Source organism: Spermophilus citellus (genome assembly GCF_964194105.1).
Source record: "Spermophilus citellus genome assembly, chromosome: 7".
Lineage (NCBI taxonomy): Eukaryota > Metazoa > Chordata > Mammalia > Rodentia > Sciuridae > Spermophilus > Spermophilus citellus.
Window position 1 is genome coordinate 74816997 of NC_138188.1, and position 18621 is coordinate 74835617.

The following is an 18621-nucleotide window of genomic DNA, read 5'->3' on the forward strand; positions in this document are numbered from 1 at the left end:
ACTATAGGTGTCATGTGTCACAGCAAGCACATTCTTTTTAAAGCCAATTAAAATTTATAGAATTTAATTGGCTCTTTTTGAAAAAAATTGGAACCACTTGGGTTGTGAATTTTTGGCTGCTTCAGGGGATACCAGGGATCGAACCCAGGGTTGTTTAACCACCGAATCACACACCCCCAGTCCTTTTTTGTATTGTATTTAGAGAGAAGGTCTCTCTCTAAGTTGCTTTAGGCCTTGCTAAGTTGCTGAGGCTGGCTTTGAACTTGTGATCTTCCTGCCTCAGCCTCCTGAGCTGCTGGGAAAAGTAAGAATTCTTTATTCTGTTGATTGACTGTGAACTTCACTGTAGGGTGGTGTAGGTAACTTAAATGTTACAATCTTGATTTTTTTTCCCCCTTTTGTACAGTGGTGAGGTGACTTTTCTTATCTCTTTCCTGGGAAGTGAAGCCCTGTCTGCTGGTTTCAGGGAGCAGAGTGGGAGAAGAGGAGTGGAATGGCCTCAGTATCTGGATATTGGATCCAGGCTAGATGTTGACTGTCGGTTCTATCCCTGTCCCTGTTTTGCTGGACTTTCTTCTCTATCGTAGGACTTTGAACCTGGGCACTGTATTTCCAGAGTACTTTGACAGCAGGATTCTGGTTTTGATTCTGCTAGTAAGAGATTTGGAAGGTAAAAGAAAGTGAAAAGCTACTATTACTCTTGCAGCTATGACCCATGGCAAATGTGACATTTTTCTGGCAGCTTCTGGGTTGCCCCCATGGGACTTGGAGCCATCTCAATGATGGGGCACTTGAATCCCCTGTGCAGTTTCTTGTGATTTCTTAGACATTCTGATTTCCTGAACAACAGTGGTGGTTTTCCTGATCTTTCTTCTCATCACCCTTCCAAGGATTTTGTAAACTTCGAATTTCCTGAATTAAATCTCTTCCTGTCTGAAATATCTAGAATAGTGTTTATATTTCTCATTCCAAATCTGGTTCACACACATTTTCTTAGTCACTGTATTTTCAGATGGTACCTCTATTTTTAACGGAGCTCATTCTTGTACAGTCCTGAGACCTTTGCTGCTGTTGTTTCTGAGGTACTAGTGATTTAACCTACTAAGCTTCATTCCCAGCCCGTTTTAATTTTGAGGCAAGGTCTTGTTACATTCCCAGGTTGGCCTTGAATTTAGGATTCTCCTGTCTCAGCCTCCAGAGTAGCTGGGATCACAGGCAGGTGCCACTGTGCCTGGCTGAAACCTGGCACAGGTGAGACTTTTGCTTTTACCTGCTTTAGAAGGGGGGATGTGGTGTGGTGTGGGGGAGGGGCTGCTTGCAGTGGAGAGGGATCTGGGTCTCTGACCACTCTCTAGACAGATATTCAACCCTTCTTCCTTATTTTAGTCTCTGTTTCACCCCAACCAGGAGTTACCTGGAGTTGCCAGTGCCGGAGTCTTTTGGAAATTCTGGGGTGTAATCAGGTTGGATCTCGGCCTTCCTTGCTATTAGTCTAGGACTCTGTCAGTCCCTCTCAGACCTTATCTAGTCACAGTCCAGCTTTATGGCTATAGTTTGTGTGTTTTTATTGGGGCTTCAGAAAGGAGAGAAATTAATGTCTGGTGCCATCTGTCCTGTGTACCATAAAGTCCTACTTTTCCAAAGTAATTATCAAGAAGTCACTTGTGTCTGTTTTTGGCAGGGGCTAATTACCTTTTAAGTAGAGTTCTGGGGTATAAGAGATGAAGCTGATCCTTCCAGGAAGGCTTTTTTTGGGGGAAATTTGTTTCCTTTTCTGGTCTGAATCTAGACTTTTGTTCAGTCTAAATTCTCGTTTCCCTCCCGTGCATTCCTTCTCCCAGCCTATGGCTCAGTTAAATATACTGTCATCCCTTTCAGTGTTCCAGGTCAGGAGATGTACAAGATAATTCACTCTGCTTTCCTTTCCCTCTCTTTGTAATTTTTTAAATTGTAAAATACACATAACAAAAAAAAGTTTACTGTCTTAACTGTGTGTGTGTGTGTGTGTGTGTGTGTGTGTGTTTGTGTATGTGCGCACGCATGAGGGTATGCTTGCACGTGCTGGAGATTGAGCCAGGGCCTTGTGCATGCAGAGCTTGAGCTCTACCACTAAGTTCTCCCTTTATTTTTTATTTAAATAATTTTATGCTGTTTATTTATGTTTTTTTTTTTTTTTTAAATGTGATGCTGGGGATTGAACCCAGTGCCTTAGGTATGCCAGGTAAGCCTTAGACCAGGGAGCCACAACTCCAGCCCCATCTTAACCATTTTTAAGTGTACACTTCAGTGGCACCAAGCACCTCTGCGTTGTCCTGAGTTATCACCTCCATCATCTCCCAAAGCCTTTAGTCTTGCAAAACTGAAACTCCACCCATTAAACACTAACTCCTTCTTGGCCCCTTTCTTCATTCCTGATGGCCACCATCCTTTCTGCTTTTGGGTGGCTTGTGTAAATGCAGATGAAGAGAGGCATGGTCTCTGTGGATGAAGAGGCCAGGACTCCATGCTGCCACTCAACATTCAGTATTGTGGTGACCTGTGGAGGACACCCTTTGTCCCCATGCACCTCAGAGATGTGAACAAGGCTGCTATTTTTAGGGCTGGAACATCAGGACAATGCAACAATGACAAGAATTTAACGAATCCTAACGTGCCTCCAGCCTGAGAGGTTGCTTGAGGTGCAGAAGAACATGTGCTTTCCATGATAAGATTAAAAATGAGACATTTTGTTTGGGGTTAATTAGCAAGTATTACTGCTTATTTCGAGCCTATGTCATATGCTTATTATGAACCAAACACAGAACTAGGCACTTTTATGTACATCATCTCATTTAATTATGGTAGTTGTTGACTTGTAAGATACAGTTGTTACTGTTGCTGCTGTTTTACAGCAGAGAGGTTAGGCAGTGTGTTAAAGGACTTGGTCAAGACTGGTGCCTGACAGAGACAGGAATGGAATCCTGATGTGTCTCTTTTTTTTTTTTTTAATAGTTATGTGATTTCATTTTTTTTTTTAGAGAGAGTGAGAGAGGAGAGAGAGAGAGAGAGAGAGAGAGAGAGAGAATTTTTAGTATTTATTTTTCAGTTCTCGGCGGACACAGCATCTTTGTTGGTATGTGGTGCTGAGGATCGAACCCGGGCCGCACGCATGCCAGGCGAGCGCGCTACTGCTTGAGCCACATCCCCAGCCCCCCTGATGTGTCTTGAAAGGGTAGACCCTGAAGCACTGACAGGATATTTACAGGGTGGCCCTTAAAATGTGTGCATGGAGGTTTCAGGTCTGGGAATAGTCAATAAATAAATTTGGAAGAGTTCCTGGATTGGACAATTGCATGGGATCTGAATAGGTATCATTTTGGAGGAGGAAAGGACACAGGTATGGAAGTAGAGCCAAGCTTAGCGTGTGTGTGTGTGTGTGTGTGTGTGTGTGTGTGTGTGAGAGAGAGAGAGAGAGAGAGTGAGCTGTTTTATGGAAACTAGGGTCACTGGGGAGACAGAAGTGCAAGGCCGACTCCTCCATGAATCACAGAGGAGATCAGTCTTGATAAGATTATGGGCCAGCCAGTTAGGAGCCAGAACAACGTGAGAATGCTAGTCATTTAGTGCTGCTGTTCTGGAAGTGGAGTGAATAGATGGGGAGGCTGGGACCTTGAATAAGAGTGCAGATAGGAGGCTGCTGTAGACTGGCAGGGAGTACTTGCCCCAGGGTGATGATGATGGGGACGGAGATCTGGGGTGTTGGGGGGTATACCCAATACAGAGTTTGATGAAAGATAAAGGCTCAACTTAGGGACAGAATATACAGTGTTGAAAGAGTGGGAGGAGCTAAGGCTGACTTCCTCACTGTAGCTTGGGAGATGGAATGTGTCGAGGACCTAAAGAGGGAAGGTGAGCCAGTCAGTGCAAGCAGTGAAGGACTGAGTGGCCCCTGGGCAGTTGGCAACTGGAATGGAGCCCAGAGGTCAGGGTTTGAATTTCAGAGTCTGAGATTCCTAGTTTAGAGACTGGATTTGTGAGTTCCAGGAGGCAATTGCATTGCAGGAGCCGTCGTACATGTGGTACATGGGGGCTTCCTGGTTCATGACAGACAGTCTGGAGTCAGCATGCTGTGCATACACCACGCAGGCAGTTGGCCAAGAGGCAGAAGGTTCTTTAAGTGAATTGCAATTATGAAAACTTTCTCTTGCATGAACCAAGTGTTGCTAATTCTTTGGGTGTGGCTGTACATGTGGTGACCAGGACATAGATGTCTGTCCCCAGTAGTCCTTAGAAATAGTCTTGGTGGCTTGGCAGTGGGATTAGAGGATTGGTTGGCCAGGAGGAAAGAGAACATACGGAGCAGAATGGGGGGTGGGGGTGGATATAGGAAGCAGGGGTGAACAGGTTGCATTTTTTGGGTAAAACTTCTGAATTGATCCTTTGAATGTGACATTTGGTGGGTTCTGTCATTGACTGTTCTTCTTCTGGAAGAAGCCTTGGTTGTTGTGGGTTATCTCTCCAGGGCCCCAGTTTAATTGCTGGACAACAGTCGATGAGGTTAGGTGTCCTGTGGGGACTGTAACCCTTGGGTTATTTCACTAGCATCTCAGAGCCCTATCCTTTGGGTCTTGACACTGTTTTTATCAGGGAACTGTCAGCCAGGAGTGGCCACCTCCCAGGGCCCCCACTGTCCACTGGAGTTGGAGGAGTGGAGACCTCTCTTCCTCCCAGGAAAGCCTGGCAGAGCACCTGGCACAGGCCACTCACTTGAGTGGGGTGGCTCTCCTTGGCCTGCCCCTCCTGCTTTCCTTGAACGAAACAGCCTTGGGAAAAAAAGGAGAAACTGCTCTTTTCTTCAGACCCTCGCAACGATGTCTGTGCTTGCTGACAGCCACCCACCTGTCTCCTGCCACCAAAATGACATCTGCTTCTCAGAGGCACGAGGCAGCCTGTGGGGGCCAGGCTGGCCTGGGTCCAGACTTTCCCACCTTACTATTTGGTAGCCACGCGACTTCAGCAAGGGCTTGGCGTTTACTGAATTTTTCCAAGTCTGGGCTTTCCTCTCACTAGGACCTACCTGCAAGGTTGTTGTCACCGTGCTGCTTGTGAAATGCTGGTATTGCTGTCCCTCACTCTCTAGCCAGAGGGTCTGTGGTGGAAGGAGATCACCCTTTTCTTGGAGTTAGGGCGGGGGGATTCCCCTGAGAAGAAGGTAGCATGGTGATCAAAGGGTCTTGGGGTTGCCAAAGAGAGAGATCCTGTGTGTGACAATCTTGCATGAAGGTTTGTTCTGTAGTGAAAACCACAGCCATGAGTAGTTGCTGGCCTCTTTGAGGAGAGTTCAGCTGGAGGGCTGTTATCCATACTTAAATCAGCTCAGAGTGATGGGCTTTGTGAGTTAGCCTGGAAACCCAGTCCTCGTGGCTAGCATAGTTTATCAGGGGAAATGCATCCTGAAGAAAGCCATTAGTTTTTTTTTTTTTATGTTTTTATTAGTGAGTGCATTATAATTATACATAGTAGTGGGATTCATTGTGATAATCATGCATGCACATAATGTAATGTGGTTCATTTCATTCCCAAGCACTTCTCCCTCAGTCCCCTTCCTCTACTGGTATCCTTTCTATTTATTTACTTTAATTGATGCATAATAATTATGCATAAGAGTGGGATTCATTGTGATATATTCGTACATGCACATAGCATAATTTGGCCAATTTAATTCCCTAATACCTAACCTTTCACACCCTTCCTCTCTCTGCATTGATCTCTTCTTTTACTCTATACTTCTCCCTTTTATTTTCATGAGACCCCTTTTTCATTCCTTTTCTTCTCTGGAGTTTCTGCATATGAGAGAAAACCTTTGATTTTTCTCAGTCTGGCTTATTTCACTTTGCAAGGTGTTCTCCAGTTTCATCCATTTACCAGCAAATGACATAACTTCATTCTTCTTTATGGCTGAGTAGAACTCCATTGTGAATATAGACCACATTTTCTTGATCCTTTCATCTGTTGACAGGCCCGTGGGCTGGCTCCACAACTTGGCTATTGTGAATTGCACTGCTGTAAACACAGGGATGCATGAATTACTATCATATGCTGATTTCCTTTTGGATAAATACTAAGGAGTGGAAGAGCTGGGTCATGTGCTGGAAAACCATCAGTCTTAAAAAATAAAAATAAAGGACTAGCAAAGGGTGTCCTGTTGACAAGGTAGTTTCACATTTTTCTTTTTTTACATATAAGCTGGGAACTGCATTTATGGGTTATAGCTTCACTTTAGCACAGCTGAAGGTGCTGAGCTCAGAGTCTTCTGAGCTTCATCTACCAGTGGCTCTTATAGTGCCATTTGTCCTGTGAGCATTGTGATAGAGGCCCCTCATTTTCTCCTCAGCCCTTCCCCAGAGGTTGCCGGTGACAACATCCTCATTGCTCAAGATACTTATAGCGAGGACTCAGTTTTCTATTTGAAAAAAAAGTGAATAAATGACACTTCAATAAAGCAGTACATTTATAGTGGCACCAAAACCTAGTTGTTTGGACTCTGCTGTTATTTAGTGCATCCAGGCTGAACAAGGTGTAGGAGTCTTCTGGAGAAAGAAATCTAACTTTCCAAGTGAGAGCACACTTCAAGAATCATTACTGCCTTCACACTTCTCTTTCTTCCCCCCTGTTTTGTTTTTGGCTGGACATTTAACCCAGGCCCTTTACCACTGAGCCACATCCCAAGCCCTATATCTTTTCTTAACAATACATAGCCACAATCATGATTTATCAATGTTTAGCAGAAAGACCTAGACTCTCTTGGGATTACATTCATTTTTTTTTCTTCTTAATTTAGGTAAACAAATTTATTTCAGTGGCTTTTCTGTTGAAACCAAAGTTTTGGATTTTGCAAATACTGTGTTTTGGTAATTCTGTTTTACAGGTTCCTTGTTATCCAGCCTGTTTTCTGATAATGCTTTTTCTTTATTTCATTTCCTATTTCTATGTGTCTCAGGCCTGCTGCCCTTGATCTGGAACCTTGTTTTACTTTTTATTACACCTTTATGCCTCATCTGCATGTACTTAATGTTTTGCATTTTTAAAATCGTCTGGTTTACTCTAGAAGCCAGAATGTCCTGGGATGTGTGCTCTGGATATTGTAATATCTGAATGCATGTCTGCCATTCATATATGGAAATACCCCAGTGGTACTTACAGGTAGATGGTTGCTTGGTGAAAGCAGGAGTTGGGCAGAGAGCGGTGGGGTGTCAAACCAGTTAGCAGTTATCCTGGATTCCACCCTTTCCACTCCCCCCTACATCTAACCTGTGTTCCATGTCCATGGGTGCTGTTCTAAAATTATCTCCTAAATCTGTCTAAGTTGCCCCCTCTCTGCTGTGAGCCCCTTTCCCTCTCCCAGGCAAGCTACCATTTGGCCTTGATTAGACATAGGCTATCTACAAGAACTTTCTGGGCTGGGGATGTAGCTTGGTGGTAGAACACTTGCTTGTATCAGTACTGTCCAGTAGAGTGGCCACTAGCTGCATGAAGCACAGTGAGCACTTAGTGTGTGGCGAGTGTGTGCAATTGAGGAACTGAACTTTTAATTTAACTTTGATTACCTGCCTGTGGCTACTGTATTGGACAGTGTGAAGCTAGACTGTACAGTAACCTCTTCACTGTATGCTTTCTTGACCTCTTCCCTATGATTCTTCCTCAGTAGCCAGAGTGATCTTTTAAGAATGTAGATGAGACTGGAAAGCCCTTCAGAAGCTGTGCATCCTGATTAGAGTGAAGCCGAGCTCCTCTTCTACCCATTCTACTGTCTTTCCTATTCCTAACCTCCCTCCTTTCTCCTCATTTCCTTTTCTCTTATCCAGTGAACTTCTATTCCCTCCACCTTATTGTGTGTTAGCATCCACATGTCAGAGAGAACATTCGGCCTTTGGTTTTGTGCCCAGCCCTTTTAAATATTTTATTTAGAAACAGAGTCTTGCTAAGTTGCTGAGGCTGGCTTTGAACTCGTGATCCTCCTGCCTCAGCCTCCCAAACCGCTGGGATTGCAGGTGTGTGCCACTGGTCCTCTTATCCCTGCCAGAAGTTATCTTCTACATCTTTTTTGTTTATTTTTTCTCTCCCCTAAGGAGATGTAAACATAAGGGCAGGGCCTTGCTGTGTCTCTATTGTCATTTGTGGATTGTGGAGGGACTGAAGCCCTCGCTGCCCCACATCCATCAACTTCTCTTGTCCCCTGGAGGTGACAAGACAGCATCCTTCTCTTTCACAGCTTGTTTTCCAGATTCCACACCTGTCACCCACTTCTGCAGTTGAGGATGGCTTCCAGCTGGGGTAGTGTTCTCCATCAGTTTATTTTTTTTCTCAGTTGTAATTACATTCTTTTCTCCCTCCGAGATTATACTCCTTATTACCTCTATTTTACTTGTACATTCCCAGATTTCCTTAGCTACAAATCTCAAGATAATCTCTTAGTTATTTCAACCATCATTTTTTTTGAGGGGTACCAGGGATTGAATTCAGGGCCACACAACCACTGAGCCACATCCCCAGCCCTATTTTGTGTTTTATTTAGAGACAGGGTCTCACTGAGTTTCTTAGCGCCTCACTTTTGCTGAGGCTGGCTCTGAACTCCAGAGCCTCTGCCTCAGCCTCTCGAGCCTCTGGGATTATAGGCACGAGCCACTGCTCCCATACTTTTTTCTTCTTTTAAATATTTTATTGTTGGTGGCCCTTTATTTATTTTTATGTGGGGCTGAGAATCGAACCCAGTGCCTCACACATGCTAGGCAAGCGCTCTACCCTGAGCCACAACCCCAGCCCTCAACCCTACTTTTTGAGTATAAGAATATATAGCGGGCTGGCGATGTGGCTCAAGCGGTAGCGCGCTAGCCTGGCAGGCGTGCGGCCCGGGTTCGATCCTCAGCACCACATACAAAAAAACGAAGATGTTGTGTCCGCCGAGAACTAAGAATAAATAAATGTTAAAATTCTCTCTCTCTCTGTCCCCCTCTCTCTCACTCTCTCTTAAAAAAAAAAAAAGAATATATAGCACCTCAAAGCTGTGCAATTGGGTTGCTGAAACCAGGGAAATCAAATAAAGGGAACATTCAAAGACTATATTTGGGTTCTAAATACATTCAGTTAAGAAAACTTTTATTTATTTTTTTTAATTAAAAAAATCCATTCTTGAAGAACCTAAAAATGCCAAAAGACAACATGAAAAACATCCTACCTTATCCTTCCATGTTGAGATAACGTCATCATATGCCAGGCAGAGGGAACATCTTGTGTGTGTTATAACATCCCAATGCTGTTTATTTTACCTTCTTTGTTTATTCAAAAAAATACAACGCACATATTTTCTATCAGTAAATGTTCATGCAACGTCAATTTTAAGTGGCTGATGAGTATCGCCTTTCAGGGATATGCCATAAATTATTAATCATTCAGATCACTACCTTTCAAGACTCCAAAAAAAGCAAATTTAGTTAATCTTTTCTTCTTCTTCTTCTTCTTTTCTAAACAGCTGATGTCTCGAAAACACCATGCCCTTGTCCCTTGTCTCTTTTGCAAGGGAGTGTGAGTCACAGTGCTCCATGGTGTTAGTATGCAGTTTGTGCTGGATGTGGATTTATTGTGACTCCATCTCCCCACCTCATGTTTCTCTTTATGGCAGTGACCTCTTGTTTTGCACAGGAGACTCCGTCCTGTGGTTATGAAAACAAGCACTGCTCACGACTGTTTCCTGAGTGCATTGCTCACATGTGCTCATTCTCTCTTCCTGTCTCCAAGAAACACCAGGGTAAACAGAGTTCTCTGAACACCTACTGATTGACAATGCTGTGTATTTTTATTTAAAATGACTGTTCACTTGCTACTTTGAAACGCGTAACCTTGACCTTTGTATTCCAGAATGTTTTAGCATTCTCTTAAATGGCAGGCAATTTGAAAGAAATGACCTTGTCCTTGAAGTTGCTTCTGAATAAGTGTAGGGTAATACAATGCAAGTAGTAATGTACCTGTGTATATTGAAACGCACTGGAGCATGGGATTTAGCAGTATGCGGGCTTCTGGTGCTGCTCCTGTCTCTTCTGGTTTGATCCTGCCAATGGGAGATGTTTCAAAGGGAATGTTATAGAGCTCCAAGAACTGTTTTTGGACTTTCTTATTATTTTAGGTGTCAAAATAAGTCTTGCATCTTGGTCAAATTTTTGGTTGTTGCATTATGAAAATGATCATTAGAATCCTAGTTAGATTGAGCAGAGAAGTGCACCTTGGTCATTCTCGTCTGGGTGTCCCCTGAAAATAGGAGCCTGACAGCGTTCAGGGTCTGAAGATGCCATCCACTGTCCTGAGGAATCACTCTAGGCCGACTTGGTCCCAGTAGGTAGAAGGGCTACAGCAAGGTAAACAGAGTTCTCTGAACACCTACTGATTGACAATGTGGTGTATTTTTGTCCAGACTTCTGAAAGTGACCATAGCCAGAGAGACCTGAAAAGCTAGCTGGACCTCATCAGGCTGTTTTTCCACACTTGGCCATCCCTTGAATTTTGATGGTCCCTATTGTTTAGTTTAGCCAAGAGGTAGGTACCAATGCCCAGAGTAAGTGTTTAGAAATTTCTGCATCAATTTGACATTGCAGCCACATCCAGGTGTGTGATCAGTGGATTTGTTTGAACAGAGTAGAGATGCATTTGGATTTTGTGGCACTCGTGTGCGAGAAAGTCCATACCTGGTCCCATCTGTGACTGAGTCATGTGCAGTGGGACCACACAGTAAATGAAAAACACAGCAAAGCAGGTTTGTCATGCAGCGCAATAGTTTGGGAAGCACTACTCCAGACCAACAAGAAATAGTTGGGGGTGCCAGGGAAATAGCTCAATTGTTTTGTTTGCCTCTCATGCACAAGGCCCTGGGTTCAATCCCCAGCACCACCACACACACACAAAAAAAATCAGTTTCACTTCAGACCTTTTTCACTGTGTGGCCTCCCTCCCTTTGTCCCCTTTCCCACTTGTCAGCTTGATGTTGCTCCTTTCATTGACATTATTTTTCTGCATGCATTTTACATGACCCTATACACATTTTTATACGATTATGCACACTTAAGTTCATCACTTAAAATAACATTATCATATTCTATTGTGTTTTAACACCATAGTATCTTAGCCCCTCTATCTGGGACCATTGTTACCTTTTCTTTTTAAGAAATAGTGCAGCTGTGAATATTTTTGTACAAATTAGCATCCCCCCCCCCTTTTTTTTTTGTTCCTGACATCTGTACCCAAAGAGATATCCTGCATCAGAAGGTCAGTTTTCTTGTTCTCTAGAAGAATCTGAACTGATTTATATTGTGGGAGTACATTTTTAGGTCTTCTCTGTGATTTTAGGCTGTGCAATTTTAATTTTTGCTGGTTTAGTAGGCATATATATGTGTCTACATATATATGTGCCCTGTGATGATTTGATTTTTTATATTTTTATATTTTGGCACATTTTAAAATCAAATGTGTGAAAATCTCTTATCAAGGTGAACTTGAATGTTGATGTCTTGTAATTTTATCAGGTCTTACATAGTTTGGATATGAGCTTCTGGTCATGATAGATTACATCTTTCCCTTTTCTGTTATTGTTTTCTGTTTGTCCCATGACATTTTTAGTGTAAAACTCTTTTATTAGTGTTTACATTTTAATACTGAGTTATGTCATCTCTGATGATATCCTTTATTCTTGGCCAGAAATTATTTTCTACTTTAGAAGTAGAATAAAAAGAGTATTCTGTTATTTTCTAGGCTGTTTTTAAATTTTTTTTTTTTACTTTAGAAGTGTTGGGGCTGGAGTCTAGGGCCTTGTGCACACTGAGCATGTGCTTTACTACTGAGCCATATTGGCCCCCTTCTGTCAACTTTTATTAGTGATATTTTTCCCTTTTGTTTCTTACGGTTTGACATATATTAAGCAATTATCACAAAATGTATCTATTTCTGGACTTTATATTTTATGGTATCATTTATTTTAAAAATCAACTTAATATGTATTTCATTTTTAATGTTTTATGTTTATTTTATCGTTTTGTGGTACTGGTGATTGATCCCAGGGTCTTGTGCTTGCTGAACACTTGTTCTATCATTGCACTATACCCTCAGCTATGATGCAGTGTATTTTTTGGTAAGGTTTATGACTATGACAGAGAACATGTTTATTTTTTAAAAAACTTTTGAAAACACCTAATCAAATGTAATATGTTGTCTTTTGTTAAATGACCTTCTAATTTTATCTAAATGATCTCATTTTAAGAGGAAAATCTAGAAGCACATGCTATATAATAGTTTATGGGTTTTATTGCATACTATTTTGCAGACAAGTTTTAAAAATCCATTTGCAAGTGTTTGTTACTAGTATATAAAATAGCCATTTACTGTTATCAGTTAACTCATATCCTATGACCTTGCTAAATTCACTTATTTCTTCATAATCTTTATATCTTTTATCTCTGTCTTTACTCTTATTTGCCTTTTTTCAATCTACATGCTACAGTAACAGGCACATAGTTGAACTAATACTGTTACAATGTTCTTGTTGTGACAGGACTCCTCCATAGCCTGGTTTATAAACCACAGATACAGTGGTGGAGATTTTCATTATTAGAAACTTTAAAAAAATTAATCCTGAGTTATTGGAACTTTAAAGATTACTTTTTATATATTTGCAATGAGCATTAACATCTGTTTTGATATTATCATTTGTGTTCTACTGAAATGCAGTATAAGGAATTTTGATAGGTTGTTTGACAGGTGTTTCAGAAGTCCGTTTTTTGTTATCGGAGGGGTGAGATTAACAGAAGCTTAATGAAATCCACTTCCTTGGAGGAAAGGTGTCTGCTTTCATAGCTTGTGTTTATAGAGAAGAATGCTAAGCAAAGTGAAAAGAAAAAAAAAGAGAGAGAGAGAGAGAGATGAAATTGAGATTGAGAATTAAGTATCAAAATGTGAACAGTATCTTTGCTCGTTTTAGTATTGTGTCTTTAATTCAATAAAGTTATGTGCTTTGAAATGAGAGAAAAACATAAATAGATTCAAATCTAACCCTGACAATTCCAAGCTGTGTGAACTTGGGAAAGTGATTTATCCAGAGCGTGTTTTGTTTGTTTGTTTGTTTTTAAATTATAAAGATGAAAATACTTATAAGCAGCTTGAGTGGTTAGTATTAGAAATAATATACCAAATGTAGATGGCACATATTGTGCACCTAGTAAACCTAGCTAGGATTATTATAGGACTCTACCCTTTATTATTTACTTTTCAAGTTATTTATTTATTAAATTGTTATAATTTTATTCATATTTATTTATTCATGTGTACACAAATGAAGGAAGCAATATCTTTGAAGAACCCTGTCCTTCTAAAAATATCTAACACTTTGTGTTCCTGGACACTTGCACTGATGAATGTGGAGGAAAGTGATTCAAATATGACAGTGACTGGGGCTGGGGATGTGGCTCAAGCGGTAGCATGCTTGCCTGGCATGCGTGCAGCCCGCGTTCGATCCTCAGCACCACATACCAACAAAGATGTTGTGTCCGCCAAAAACTAAAAAATAAATATTAAAAAATTCTGTCTCTCTTCTCTCTCTTAAAAAAAATACTTTAAAATATGACATTGACAATGATGTCAGACCCTTTGCCAAATTTCTTTCCCTTTCTCTCCTTACCCCCTTTTGAAGAGTCAGACAAGCCTGTTATTTTCCAGGGTCTCTGAGGCTCTCACCTGACTGTGAAGGTTGTCTGCATTTGCTAAATGGAGGGCTCAGCTGTCCAGGAACACCCGCCACTCAGGGCTGGACTGTGAGTCATTGGGGGTCACTGCAGATCACTGCAAGAGCCAAGGGGACGTTCAGCAGGCTTTGTCTCCAAGATTTCTCTCTCTTTCCCTTCCCTTTTTCTGACTTCTTGGCCAGGCATCCTTGGCTAATGTTATATCCTGTCTCTTTTTTCTAGAACTCTGAAGGTGGACTCTATGTATGCATGAATACATTCTTGGCCTTTGGAAGGGAACACGTTGAAAGACATTTTCGAAAAACTGGACAGAGTGTGTACATGCACCTGAAAAGACATGTGCGAGAGGTGAGATGAACATTTTTGGAGAACTTGATTTGATATCTTCTCTGCAGCATTGTCTTAGCATGTTTTATCATACAGAGAGTTTACTATGCCTGCATAAATTCTGATTCTCCTGGATGATGGAATTAAAAACTGTACTGTTTGTAGAAATGCATGGATTGCCCCCAAACCTAATCTTAACCAGTTTTCTTTTCTTCCTCTAGACCTCTGATTGGAGTTGTCTTAACATGAGTTAAGACAAGGATTGACTGGGTAGAAAAATCAATTTAAGTTTAACTGGGTACGGTGACACATTGCCTCTAATCCCAGTGACTCAGGAGGCTTCGAGTTTGAGACCACCAGCCTTAGCAACTTAGCAACGAGGCTGTAAGCAACTTAGTGAGGCCCTGCCTCAAAATAAAAAATAAAAAGCGTTGGGGATGTGGCTCAGTGGTAATGTGCCCTTGGGTTAAATCCTCAGTGCTAAAAATATATAAATAAATTTAAAAATGTAGAAAAGTATAGAAAATAATGCCGGAGATACTTATCATAGACCCCAAAGTTAGAACTGAAAACATTAAATGCTTTTGCTTCAGAATAGTTTTTTCCTCCTTTTTTTAAAAAAATATTTTTTATTGATGGATTATAACTATTCCATAATAGTGGGATCATTATACTTTTTTTTCCTTTTTTTTAAATTGATAGGAATGTAGCTTTCCTTCCCTCCTAGGTGAAAGAATCACACCATTACTGTGAATCACTTTTTCTCATTCTCATACATGTCATTATATTTATTTAAATATGTGTATTCACGAACAATGCATGGTATAACTTCATGTATTTAAAGATGTAGATACATGCGATCACACTTCTACTTATATTTCTGTGTAGTTTTCCCTCTCAATGTTGTTTTGGAATCTATCCATGTTGAATTGCATCTGGATATACTTAGTTATTTTAGTAGTTATTTGGTATTCCATCTTATGAGTACCTTGTAATTTATACTAGTCTCATTGATAAAGTTAAATAGTTTCTTTCTTTCTTTCTTTTTTATTTCCTATTATAAACAATGCAACAATATGTACACTTCTCCTAGGAGTACACATGCAAGATTTCTTTAGGAAATATATCTTAGAAATGGTATTGCTGGCTTATGAGTGCATTTATCTTTATTTTTATTAGATGAAGATAAATGCCTCCCTAGAGTGATTACACCAACTTGTTCCCCTGTCTGCAGTGATTTTGAATTACTGTTTTCCCATACGCTCACCAGCCCTTAGCCAGACTTTTTTTTAATCATTATTTTAAAAATATTTATTTAGTTGTAGGTGGACACAACACCTCTATTTCATTTCCATGTGATGCTGAGGATTGAACCCAGTTCTCCACGCATGCTAGGCAAGCGCCCCACCCTTGAGCAACAACCCCAGCCCATAGCCAGACTTTTGATTTTTGCCAGTCTATTGGTTATGAATTGACACCTAAATATTTATCATTTACTTTTTTGGGGGTTGAACACCTTTTTGTGTATTTATTGTCCATTTTATTGTTTTCTTTTTTTCCTGATTTGCCTATTTATGTTTTTTTGCCTCTTTTTTTTGTGGTTTATCTTTTTCTTTGTAAGTTTAATGAACTCTTTTTTCATTCTGGGTACCAAATCTTTGCCTGTTATATGCAAAATTTTCTTATGGTCTGTGGTTTATCTTTTGTCTTTTTACTTTTTTTTTTTAAATGGTAAGTGGTAGATATCCATGTATTTTTTTTTCTACATTTTTTTATGGGTACATTGTAGCTGTATATAATGATGGGATTTGTTGTTACATATTCATACGTGTACACAATATAACAAAATAATTTGGCTGATAGTCTTTTCACATTTTTTATGAAAACAATTTGTGGAGTTTTAAATTAAATTATAGTCAGGTTTACTAAACTTTTTTTTCCTATAAGTTATGCTGTTTGTATCTTTTCTAAAAAACTGTTTCAGAACTGAAAGTCATAAAGATATTTCTTCTAGGAGTTTGATTTTTAAAGCAAGTATATGCATATGTGTATGAGAGTGTTCTAAAATTTTAAGTTTTGAAATTTTGTATAATTTATTTTCATATTTGTATAATCTATTTTTTTCTATGTCAATAACTGGCTGTCCCACTACTAATAAAGCATTGCTTTTCAGAATGGCTGATTCATGGTGCCATCTTTTTTTTAAATTTTTTTTTTTTACTGTAGATGACAAGATACCTTTATTTTATGTGGTGCTGAGGATCGAACCCAGTGCCTCACACATGCTAGGCAAGCACTCTGCCACTGAGCTCTAGCCCCAGCCCCTATGGTGCCATCTTTTTTATATTGTAGCTTGACATTCATACTGTGGTCATATTGGGACTCTTGCTTGTGTTCTATCTTATTTGTCTCAGCATATCTGGTAGCGCAAGCACTCTTTACATGTTTGTTTTCTCCCCAGAACTTTGTTGGGTATTTTTGGACATTTATTTTTCTAAAATGGATTTTGGAATCAGTTCATCTGGGTAAAAAAAGTCCTACTGTGATTTCGATCACAGTCACATTGACTTCATAGATCAACCTATAATCCACATTGCAAGGATTATTGCTGGGAGTTTCATGAGGGCCTGGACTTTGTCTGCTTTGTTCATTTCTGTGTGTTACCTTGAATAGTTCTTAGCATACAGTAGGTGTTTCACAGATATTTATTGAATAGCTATTTGACTGGACTTTTCTCTACTTATTCAGGTCTTTTATTTTGCTCAATAATATTTTGTAATTTTTGGTAAAGGGACTTATATTTTGTTAGTTTTTTAGGAAACTTATAATTTTTGTTACTAACGTGACCGCTTTTATTTCTTACAAGTTTTGTTACTTATTGATGTTACAAATTTTGTTACTTATTGATGTTGTGTTATATAATTGGTTAATGATTGGGTATGTTATATAGTCCTAATAGTTTGTAGACTATTTTTCATCTTCTAGTCAGTTTTGATTTGAATTTTATTTAGTCTCTTACCTTTGCCTACCTAATTGATCTTGGTTTAACAGAAAGGCCAGGAGGTCAGATAAGTCACACATTCAAAGATTAGCTTTAAAATAATTTAATTTGGGCCTGACATATGAGATTTACATTCACTACAACTGTTAGGTCCTAAATGGCAATTCTTTTTTTGTGTGTGTGTGTGTGTGGGGTGTTGCTGGTATGGGGTTTGAACTCAGGGGCACTCTACCACTGAGTCACATCCCCAGCCCTGGTTTCTATTTTATTTAAAGATATGGTCTCACTGAGTTCCTTAGCACCTTGCTGTTGCTGAGGCTGGCTTTGAACTTGTGATCCTCCGGCCACAGCCTTCTGATCTGCTGGGATTACAGGTGTGCGCCACCATGCCTGGCTCACACAATTCTTATGAAGTCTACTTTGTCCCATATATCTTAGTGTAGGGTGATGAGCTTTTAAGACACTCACAGGGGTTGGGAGATGGAAAGGAAAGGAAAAAAAAAAGAAAGAAAAACTGAGGCCCAGAGACTTAGTAAGTTGTTCAAGTTTACAAAACCTGCAGCAGCGTTTTGGAATGCTGATTATTTTTTATTATTATCAGTTCTGCCTCTGAAATTTTAAGTTAAACATTTTACTCTTTGGCAACAACCTCTACTCATTTTGACTTTTACTTGTTCATTTCTATTTTGATCTGTTCTGCCTCCTTGAGTCCCCTGGGCCTGTGACTTGTTTAGCCTGCCTTTCATGTCTTATGACAATAAATATTCTGTCATCTACAGTCCCCTTAATTGATATGTATCCTCTTGTCTTGCCTCCTTAATTATCCACCAGAACCCCAGTTAGCCCATTTAAGTCTCCCTCTGTTTCCATACACAGATTGCAGGAAACTCCACAGCACCATGGGGTTTGGGACTATATTGTCTGTTTTGCATTACTGTAACAAAATACCCGAGGAAAGATAGCTTTATATAAAAAAAGAGTTTTATTTAGCTCATAGTTTTGGAGGCGGAAAGTCCAAAATGCATTGCACAAGATCTGGAAAGGATCCCATGGCCAATGACTGATGGCAGAGTGCATGAGGGGGGCAGAAACCTGTTTTGGGAGACTAATTCCTACAGTCCCTTCTGTAGGAATGGAGATCTAAGGAGAGACGTTTAAAAAGGTTTTACCACTGCCCAGTACAACCCTGAAGACCAAATCTCCAAAGCATGAACCTCTGGGGACTTTGGGCAAGTAACATCAAAGCATCTCAGGGACCAGGTCAAATTTCTGGGCTCCTCCTTCTGTTGAGCCCTCGTACTCTCTCTGTCCTCTCCTACTGCCCTGAGTAGCCACTCTGAATGTTGGCTACCTTCCTCAAGCCTTTACTAGTACTTACTGTTCTCAGAAAATTATTTTGACTTATACTTTGGAGAGAAAACAGGGGCCCTGGACAGGCATCCACATAATTTCTTTTATGGAATTCCTCTCCATGTTTTCACCTCTGTTCCCTCCCATCTCAGCAGGAGGATTCCCATCTCTCCTCAGGAAACTTGT

The 18621-nt window shown here is 40.3% G+C and overlaps 1 protein-coding gene across 1 annotated transcript in view; it reads left to right on the top strand.

The window, feature by feature from the left end:
- The window catches only part of USP13 (ubiquitin specific peptidase 13), a 204795-nt gene that overhangs the window by 107191 nt on the left and 78983 nt on the right, over positions 1-18621 (top strand). Inside the window, exon 2 of the mRNA XM_081301232.1 lies at positions 13980-14105. Coding sequence (XP_081157358.1) covers positions 13980-14105 — 126 coding nt within the window. The remainder of the gene's footprint in view (positions 1-13979; positions 14106-18621) is intronic.